Below are 10,419 nucleotides of genomic sequence, written 5' to 3'. Positions count from 1 at the left end.
CCAGTGTAAAGTCACTTAAGCCACTCTGATGTAAAATCTCACCTCCTTTCATTGGAAATATTAGTGGTGACGGACGGACAGGCAATAACAGTAACCCCGTCGTCCAGTAAGAAAGCCGGAGAATATTAAATGACCAATAGGCGTCCAGCGTGTGCGCAAGAGGGTGGCGTCGACTCAGTGTTGGAATGCTGCCTCTCAGAATGTTTTCCACTTTCAATCACTTTTTTTTTCTCCCGTTCCTTCTCACAACGGCGCTCTTTAAGCTCCGGTGCGCGATACAGAGCGGCCATTCATTGAAGGGCAAACCGAACGAGGGGGCAGGGGACAGGGCGAGCGTCACACTGGTGGACAGGGGAACGCACGAACTCCCGTGTTGAACGGGCGACCTCCTAAACTCTGCATTGGTAAGTTTTGTAACTTTATTTTCCATATGAACATAAAATAGACTTGTTTACGCCTTTGGGTGGAATTTCAGAAATATCCAAATCTTATTAGCTAAGAGTTTTTTTTAATTCCCAAGATGATGTTGGGCTGAATTTTACGGGTTTTTCTCAGCTTTAGTCTAAAAATAGGATTAAAACAGTAAAATACATATTCTCAAGATTATTTAAAGATAAATACTGAAACATTTAGGATGTTCGTTTTTAATATTCAGTTTTCTTCATGAACCTTGTTTATTTGGAAAATAGGCCATCTTGGGTGAAGCAACCCCTCCTATGATTAGCCTATAATGGCATATGGACTGATATAAAATGACAAGAACCGGTGGATTTGGTCTTCTTATTATGTAGCCTATAAACTGGTTCCAGTGGACATATATTAGCCTATATTTCGTTACATTTTGTGGCCTAACATAACTGTAAACAAGAAAACATTGTATGAATGCCTTTCTGTTCGTCTCAGAGCTAACGGCCATTTCTAGGCCTACCATTGTAATGAAAATATCCACTGGGAATAGACGTTGAATTGACGTCTGTTCCCACTTGGTAAAGTCTCTGCTTAGGTCTATAAAAAATGATGTGAAAAAAGTTATCAAATGGAGTCTGACCTCATTGCCCAGTGTAAAATGTGTTAATCGCCTAATTTTGTTCTATTCTATGTTATTAATTTCAGGCGACATCGGTGGAAGTGAATGGGAAGTGCAAAGGACAGGATTTGGGTACATTCGATTACGCACGAGTAGGCTATGGGTTTACGCGTGGCATATAGGAATAATTCCATATAAAGGAGCGAGTCCGGAGCACATCGCTCAGCTGTAGCTTAAAGTTTTGCATTCTCTGAACAAATTTACCAAATTTTCCTGCAAGGATATTTTTTTTGTTGCCAATCGATAATAGCCTATACATTAAAATGTCTGGAGAGGAGCACAGTCTATCCGAGGCAGAGTTGAGTCCCGGGGGCTCAGATGATGGTCACTCTCTGTCACCGGCACACTCCGGGGCCACCGGCGGCCGGGACTCCCCGCTCATCGGTCCGTCGCAGCAACTGACGGGGCTTTCTGGCGCAGATGGCGGCGGAGAGGACGGTGGACTAGTACCCAAGTCAGAGGTGGATATGGACCGGTTCCCCATCGGCATCCGCGAGGCGGTCAGCCAGGTGCTGGACGGATACGACTGGACGCTCGTGCCCATGCCCGTGCGCGTAAACAACGGGAACAAGAGCAAGCCGCACGTGAAAAGGCCGATGAACGCCTTCATGGTGTGGGCGCAGGCCGCGCGCCGTAAACTGGCGGACCAGTACCCTCACCTGCACAACGCGGAGCTCAGCAAGACACTCGGCAAACTGTGGAGGTGGGCATTGGCAGGCATTTAAATGAATAGGCCTACGTGGGAAATTGATCATCTATAGGCTACCTGTAGGCCTTGTTGTCATTTGTGTGCAATTGGAGCATGACTCATGCATAAAGTCCTACTGTCTTCAGATACATTTCCTTCCTGTATTTTTCAAATATGTTTCCGAAATGAAAGGCACTATATTATATAACCATTAACGTTATTTAGCAGACACACTTATCCAGAGCAACTAGGGTTAAATGCCTTGGTAAAGGGCATTATTATTCACCTAGTCAGCATTGGGATTCAAACAAGTGACTTTTCAGTTACTGGACCAACCCTCTTAACCACAAGGCTACCTGCCGCCCTGCCATGACCATGTTTTGTCCCACAGGCTCCTGAATGAGAGTGACAAGAGGCCTTTCATTGAGGAGGCGGAGCGACTGCGGAAACAACATAAGAAGGACTACCCAGAATACAAGTACCAGCCCCGCAGACGCAAGAACGGCAAGCTGGGGACCAATGGGGAGGGAGTGGAGGGAGCAGAGGGGGAGGGCAGCCACGCCCAGACCCATTACAAGGCCCTCCACCTGGATGTGCACAGTACAGGGGCTGGGTCCCCCCTGGCCGACCTCCACCACCATCATCACCACCACCCTGCAGGTGAGTTCAATTTGATTTGTTAATGAATTTACCCAGTACAATGAGTAAGTCCTACTTCAACTAGCTAGGGCAAACAATAGGCCACCTGGCACCACACGGCCTTCTGTAACCTGAGAGAACAAGAAGGAAACAGAACTACCGTCTCCATTCCAAATGTTTCACTTCTATTGCTTTGCCGATCGGTATGTTCCCTTTTCCTTCCAGGTCAGGGTCACAGCCCGCCAACACCCCCCACCACCCCAAAGACAGAGCTCCAGTCTGGAAAGATGGCGGAGGGGAAGAGGGAGGGCGGAGGTGGCTCAGGGTCCTCCCGTGGAGGAGGCCTGGGGGTAGGAGCAGAGGGGGCCTCCGGGGGCCATTCATCAGCGGGCGGGAAACCCCACATCGACTTCTGCACCATGGACATCGGCGAGATCAGCCACGACGTGATGGCCAACATCGAGCCCTTCGACGTCAACGAGTTTGACCAGTACCTGCCGCCCAACGGGCACCCGGGGGTCGGCCAGGGCGGCGGCGCCACACCAAGCTCCTCCGCTACATCCTACGCCTACGCCCTCGCCGCCGCCAGCGGTCACTCAGCCGCCTGGCTCTCCAAGCAGCATCAGCATCAACAGCCCTCCCCCTCAGACGCCACCAAGGCCCAGATCAAGAGTGAGTCCGGGGCCGGGAGCCACTACGCAGAGACTTCCTCCTCTTCGTCAGGAACCCACGTCACCTACACCCCCCTCAGCCTCCCCCACTATGGATCAGCCTTCCCCTCGCTGCCCTCCAGGGCACAGTTTGAGTACGGGGAGCACCAGGCTCCGGGGCCGTACTACGCCCACTCCAGCCAGGCCCCGGGGCTGTACTCAGCCTTCTCCTACATGGGGCCCAGCCAGAGGCCCCTCTACACTACCATCACTGACCCCTCCAGCGTGGCCCAGTCTCACAGTCCTACACACTGGGAACAGCCTGTCTATACCACCCTGTCACGGCCATGAGAGACTGAGATGCATGGGATTGGATGTGTGTGTGTGTGTCTCTACACCACCTTCTCACGACCCTGAGAAAGGGATAAAGAAAGACAAAGATTGGAAGGGTGTAGGGTGGCTACTGAATGTGTGTGTGTGTGTGTGTGTGTGTGTGTGTGCGTGTGCGTGTGTGTGTGTGTGGCAGGTTAACAAAGGATGGATATCTTACTGATCTTGTATTGGGATTCATTGGGACTTGACAGTGTATCTCTTTCCATGGAGGCCTTATAATCTTTTACTGTACAGTATATTTTCTATCACAGCCAATGGTCAATAGCCAATCAGAATAAACCTTTAACCAATGTGTGCCATGTTTTAGTGTGTAAGGTCAGGATCCCAGCTACCAGAGTGTCATAGTGTAAAGTAAGAGGGCGTATTGTGATGATGAGCCCAGAGCACACAGAACTAATACCGTAGTGGTAAGAAGGATACACATAGGGTTTCAAAATGCTGCTAACTTTCCCCAAAATTCCCAATTTTTCCAGAAATCCTAGTTGGAAGTTCCTGGAATTAGGAGGGAATAAGAAGGATATCCAGGAATCCTCTTACTGGGATTTCTGGAAAAGTGGGGAATTTTGGGAAAGTTAATGGAATTTTTCCAACCCTAGCTACCTATATAACAAAGATTGATTAACATTGCCGGCAAGGACTGGCTTTCAGCGGGTTTCGACAGGCTATCAGCCTAGGACAAATACAATGTGATGTTTATCAGAACTGGGTTGTTTTAGATTGAAATAATCCGATTCTATTAACCAAACTAAAGGAAATGTTTGTGTGACTTCATTTTAGTATTTTTTTATGACTTAAGTGATGTATTTCTTGGTTATTTTTTATATGACTTTACATTCTGGTTCGATATTACACTGACATGTCTTCAACACTGCTTCTGAAAGAAATGTTTTATTTCAAATAGGTCAGTTTACTTGGGCAAACAAAAACTTTATGCGTTGGTCTACGGGCGTCAGGTAGCCTAGCCGTTAAGTGCATTAGGCCAGTAACTGAAAGGTTGCCGGTTCGAAACCCTGAGCCGGCGTGGTGGAAAAATCTTCTATTCTGCCCTTGAGCAAGGCAGTTAACCTGCAACAACTACTCCCCGGGCGACATGGACGTCGATTAAGGCAGCCCCCACTGCACATCTCTGATTCAAAGGGTTTGGGTTAAATGTGGAAGACACGGTTGAATGCGTTCAGTAGTGCAACTGACTAGGTATCACCTTCTGCGATGCTGCTTGACTCATGTGTTGCGTTGTGCAAAACCATAGTTGACGAGGAAAAAGGACATTAAAAAGGATGGAAAGAGAATTCCTGGAAACACTTTAGCATAGAGTTCTGGAAAGCAGCACGTTACCTCAACTCAATGTACATGTGCCAATAACACTTTACATGCTCTAATATCCTTGATGAGAATATATGGCACACATTTTGCTTATCCTACTCATAAATAATAAAACAATTGTTGAAGTCACTGGACTTTTTGTTTATTGATATGGATTACATTTGTTCGCTCTGGTTGCTTCTAATTCCATTTGTTGACCAAATTATCAAAGCAAAACAATCTACATGACTCAGCAAGTACAAAATCGGCAAAATCTTTCTGTGAGGAATTCTCCAGCTTTAAACTAAAGATGTACTCTTAGTGAAAATTAGTGAGCTGTTTAGAACAAATGCCACATGCTATAGTTTATGTACATAGGTTTTCCCCTCCGCATCTCCCTTTTCTGTATCCGGTTTAATGTCCCTCTCGGCTCCCTCTGCAATGTGAATGATCCCCACGTCTCTTCTTCCATAGGGGATTTCTACGGAGTCATTTTATACTGACCCTCTCTGCTTTGTAGTTTTTATAAAAAATAATTTCATTTCTTTTTTTCTCTCAATTTTGTACATTTCTGGATAGTTTCTAAAACTTTGTACGCTACACATTTGATGCATCTGCTTTCTTCTACAAGAAACAACAATGTACAAATATTATTGATGTTGTCATTACGTTGTCATTCTATTAAAGCAATTTATTTATACAAAACTGAAATCTATTGAAATTCATTGCACATTTTGAGAAAATGCGTTATGATATATAATAATATATATTTTGTCCTACAAAAGCATCAGGTAAAAGGATAACAAGTAACAACACAACATGTACAGTGCATTCGGAAAGTATTCAGACCCCTTATCTTTTCCCACATTTTTTTTAACGTTACAGCCTTATTCTAAAATGGATTGAAGAAATTGTTTCCCCCATCAATCTACACACAATAACCCATAATGACTAAGCGAAAACAGGTTTTTAGAAATCTTAGCAAATGTATTTAAAAAAAAAAATCCTTATTTAAATAAGTATTCAGACCCTTTGCTATGAGACTCAAAATTGAATTCAGGTGAATCCTGTTTCCATTGATCATCCCTGAAATGTTTCTACAACTTGAAGTCCACCTGTGGTAAATTTAATTGATTGGACATGATTTGGAAAGGCATACACTTGCCTATATTAGGTCCAACAGTTGACAGTGCATGTCAGAGCAAAAACCAAGCCATGACGTTGAAGGAATTGTCCGTAGAGCTCTGAGAATGTATTGTGTCAAGACACCGATCTGGGGAGGGGTATCTAAACATTTTTGCAGCATTGAAGGTACCCAGGAACACAGTGACCTCCATAATTCTTAAATGAAAGAAGTATGGAACCACGTATTGCCACTCGGCCAAACTGAGCAATCGAGGACCTTGGTCAGAGGGGTGACCAAGAACCCAATGGCCACTCTGACAGCTCCAGAGTTCCTCTGTGGAGATGGGAGAACCTTCCAGAAGGACAACCATCTCTGCAACACTCCACCAATCAGGTCTTTATGGTAGAGTGGCCAGATCGAAACCACTCCTCAGTAAAAGGCACATGACAGCTGGCTTGGAGTTTGCCAAAAGGCACCTAAAAGGACTCTCAGACCATGAGAAACAAGATTCTCTGGTCTGATGAAACCAAGATTGAACTCTTTGGCCTTAATGCCAAGCTTCAAGTCTGGAGGAAACCTGGCACCATCCCTACGGTGAATCATGGTGGTGGCAGCATCATGCTGTGGGGATGTTTTTCAGCGGCAGGAAATGGGAGACTTGTCAGGATCAAGGGACAGATGAACAGATCAAAGTACAGAGAGATTGTTGATGAAAACCTGCCCCAGAGTGCTCAGGACCTCAGAATGGGGCAAAGGTTCACCTTCCAACAGGACAACAACACTAAGCACACAGCCAAGACGATGCAGGAGTGGCTTCGGGACAAGTCTCTGAATGTCCTTGAGTGGCCCAGCCAGAGCCCGGACTTGAACCCGATCGAACATCTCTGGAAAGACCTTAAAATAGCTGTGCAGCGACGCTCCCCATCCAACCTGACATAGCTTGAGAGGATCTGCAGAGAAGAATGGAAAAATCTCCCCAAATACAGGTGTGCCAAGCTTGTAGCGTCAAACCCAAGAAGACTCATGGCTGTAATCGCTGCCAAAGGTGCTTCAACAAAGTACTGAGTAAAGGCTCTGAATACTTATGTACATGTAATTTCATTAATTTTTTAATTTTTTAATACATTTGCAAAAAATCCCCCAAACCTGTTTTTGCTTTGTCATTATGGCGTATTGTGTGTAGATTGATGAAGGGGGGGGTGGGGGGGGTGATTTAATAAATTTTAGAATAAGGTTGTAAAGTAATAATTTTTTGAAAAAAATCAGGGGTCTGAATACTTTCCAAATGCACTGCAAACATCACTAATAAATCAAATCACTGCCATGTAGTCAGTGCTACAACAACAAGATCTCTGTCCCACAACACAAACCCTTCCCCTAAGCAGTTTAATTTCTGTTTGTGTGTGTGGCAAGCTAAAATTGACTGCTAATTCGCTGCGTTTAATCGGCTGAGGCTGCATGTTACTCAGAGAGACAAAGAGAACCATTGAATATGAGAGGGAGGGAGGGAGGGAGCTAGAAGGGGAGAGGGCCAGTGAGAAGGCCAATAGCTACCACAGTCAGTACCCTACTTTACACATGGACTTTCATAAATGCCCTGCCTTAACTTACTCCCTCGTGCCCTGTCTCCCTCCCTCGCTACGTTTGCTCGCACTTCACAGTTCAGCTACGAAATGTAATGGATTCAAGCATTCAACAGCAGTCAGCAACCTAGATGATGGGGTAAAAATGTTGATGTTTTAGCTAGTTAGACAGTCTCACAACGCACAAGTTGATACCCAAACTCTTTGGATTGATAAATCATGTGCCATGCTCTACACAGTTGATACTTGAGTCAAGAAACACAAATAGAAAACATTAAAAAAAAAAAAGGTTAATTCTTCAACATTTAAAATATAAGTTACACTCAAACATAATTATTGCACAAAAATTAACACCTCATTTTTCCATAGCTCTATATGCCTTGTACAATTATCTGTGGTTTTGCCTCCCTCTAGTGGGTCAATGTTGTACTGCAAGGCCAAATGCCTCATCACGTGGCTTTAAAATCTATGGTTTCTATGGCAGCCGCCAGTTATGTCCGGAAGAAACACTGCCATCATTATCCCATGGTGCAGCGTCAAGAAAGTTGAGAAAAATAGAAATCCATGGTAAGAAATACAACACTGTTTAGTTATGTCTTGATAAATATATTAAATGTTTGCAGTTTGGGTATCTTGACTTCCTAGCATGCAACGTTTTGTTATCTGCCATGGTCTTTGCTCAGCAGCAGCTAACGTTAGCCAGCTGGCTTTAGATAACTTCTCTGTCATTCGTTGCAGATGGAGACGTCTTCTCGTGATCAAGCTGGTGGAGGTCTGTGGAACTGTCCTAGAAGGACCCAGTACAGCAAGGAGATTCAGGAGATGCTGAAATGTGGGGTTTTGTTCTCTCTCTTTGTGTGTGTGTGTGTGTGTGTGTGTATAAGCGTTAGATCCACACAAATACAATAAGCCTACCTGTGCTCTGGTTTCACAGTAATGATGCAAGAGTCGAGACTCACCAACTTCCAGCAAAGACAGATCAATGACAAACTTAAGAGTGAGTGTCACATGTTTGTTATCCATCTTCTCTTGGAAAGTAATGTTGACTTACTGCTTGAACTTCCTCCACACCTGTTGCTCTATTTTGAGTCCTATCATTAATTGAAGTTTTATGAATGATTTTGCCAAACAAAGGTAAGATAATGTTATGTTTGTCTGCACTTTCAGAGGGATCAGCTTTGCCATTGACCTGCAACCCCACATCATCGGCTCCTCCCTCACTGCCCAAACCCAAAGTCGTAAAGAATAGCACAACCCGCACTCCAGCCAAGCCCCTGAGGCGCACCGCTGACAATTGTAGTTCTGGGGACAACTACACCAGAGATATGTTCCGCCCCAGTGCCACACGTACGTGTTCTGCTTCAGCTCTACTACCTTTCAACTGTCCGAGACGCTTGGAATTCTAAAGATAGGAGGCCCTGTTCTTCTGATATCAGAACTAGTTCACTGATAGTTGGTCAGGGACACCTGGGAACAAATGTACCACCATTATCTTCTTGTAAAAAAAAAAGAGAAAGAAGTAATTTAGGCCTATGTGTATGAGCCCTCTTTTACAGTAGTTCTCTCACATTTCATTTGAATGCATTCAGTTGTACAACTGACTAGGTATCCCCCTTTCCCTCTATGAGAGATCTGGATAAGAGATGTATGTGCATTCATTCTCTCCCTCACTTCTTCTTCTGTAAGGAGATTTAGAGAAGGAGAAGAGGAGGCTCCAGAACATTCTAGCTACGGGACAGGAGGAACCCAGACCCAGTCGTCCCAGGAACATTTCCCTGGACCAGGGCCCAGAGGAGGAGAGGGACCGCTTCCAGGAGGGTGAGGTTTACCTCAGAGAGGGAGAGAGTTACTGCTTTCTGGCCACGGGGAAACATGTCGTCCACATCTCTGGCTCTCCTACATGTTTTCTACATATCTCTCCTCCTCACATACATAACTTTCCCCTCATTTCAATTCAGTTCTATATGACTCTACTAAACTAATAAAGTAATTTGCCCCAACCTACTGTAGCCCCGTCCCAACACAGTGTTTGATTAAGGAGTTTCTCCTTGGTTTGATGTACGGTCTTCGCAAGTTTTCTAAGGGTTGTGTTCCTTTCCTAGTTTTGGATGAGATTGAGGAGAGGAAGGAGTTTCTGGAGGAGATGACAGCCCTGGGGAAAGGGAAGCAGTATCACAACATCATCAACACAGAGATCTCACAGGTAAGTTGTCTGATATACCTCATGTCACAGGAACGTCTTTAAGGAAAATAATCTACACCTAAAAACAACAGTGTTTCCATGATACAGATTCACTGGTGAACACAACGCGGAATAACACACGTAGGTACACTCACTCTCTCACACATTTTTAACGGTTGTTTGTGGCTCCTCGCCTTCCAGAAAATCCGTGAGCTGGAGGTGATTGATAAGGCCCGCAGTGCGGAGCTGAGGACCATTATGCCAGAGAAGAAGACTGAGTGACAGAGAGGAATACTCATCTACTGACTCTGCTGAATGGATCTACTATACTGCTAATACTCCTACAGAAAACACACTGCACAGGAATTCTGAACTCAAACTTGGATACTAGTCTTCATTTGTGCATAATGCTTGTTCAAATTATGGCATGGTAACAAATGTTGCTGGGAAGACCCCAATGCATCCTTATCAAACTGTGAAAAAGCATTGTAGTGTACATTAAAATATGACCACACATCTTTTTAGCTGCATTAATATGTTTTATTTCACAGTCTCCCAGATTTCAATGCGATTCTGTTGTTTCTTTAGGACCATGTTTCAACATCGCTCTACAGAAGCCCTTGGTGTGAGTTTTTAAACAGGAAGAAGATGCACAAACACACAAGCAGCCATTTTGAATGGAAGACAAGATCGTGTACTACACAATATAAGAACAGACTATAACAAGACATTCAGTTTAACTCCGGACAAAAACGAGACTTATTGACGA

At 44.7% G+C, this 10,419-nt stretch overlaps 2 protein-coding genes across 3 annotated transcripts; both read left to right on the top strand.

Annotated features, from left to right (window-relative positions):
* Positions 1-1,347: 1,347 nt before the first annotated feature.
* LOC120032663 (transcription factor SOX-10-like) lies at positions 1,348-3,415 on the top strand. Its single transcript, XM_038978857.1, has 5 exons — positions 1,348-1,501; positions 1,547-1,790; positions 2,167-2,435; positions 2,640-2,729; positions 2,802-3,415. Exons 1-5 carry the CDS (start codon positions 1,351-1,353, stop codon positions 3,413-3,415), a joined length of 1,368 nt encoding a protein of 455 aa, XP_038834785.1. The 5' UTR covers positions 1,348-1,350.
* A 4,532-nt stretch (positions 3,416-7,947) lies between these two features.
* On the top strand, positions 7,948-10,154 carry c39h22orf23 (chromosome 39 C22orf23 homolog). 2 transcript variants are annotated; one of them, XM_038978806.1, is made up of 7 exons: positions 7,948-8,035; positions 8,207-8,300; positions 8,403-8,465; positions 8,636-8,815; positions 9,155-9,286; positions 9,571-9,671; positions 9,852-10,154. In XM_038978806.1, the coding sequence occupies exons 1-7, from the start codon at positions 8,033-8,035 to the stop codon at positions 9,930-9,932; spliced, it is 654 nt and encodes a 217-aa protein (XP_038834734.1). In that variant the 5' UTR covers positions 7,948-8,032; the 3' UTR covers positions 9,933-10,154. The 2 variants fall into 2 exon arrangements, with proteins under 2 accessions (XP_038834734.1, XP_038834735.1); XM_038978807.1 differs by lacking the exon at positions 7,948-8,035 and having other exon boundaries at positions 8,171-8,300.
* The last annotated feature ends 265 nt before the right edge of the window (positions 10,155-10,419 follow it).

Source organism: Salvelinus namaycush, chromosome 39 (genome assembly GCF_016432855.1).
Source record: "Salvelinus namaycush isolate Seneca chromosome 39, SaNama_1.0, whole genome shotgun sequence".
Classification (NCBI taxonomy): domain Eukaryota; kingdom Metazoa; phylum Chordata; class Actinopteri; order Salmoniformes; family Salmonidae; genus Salvelinus; species Salvelinus namaycush.
This window is presented reverse-complemented; position numbering and strand designations above follow the sequence as displayed.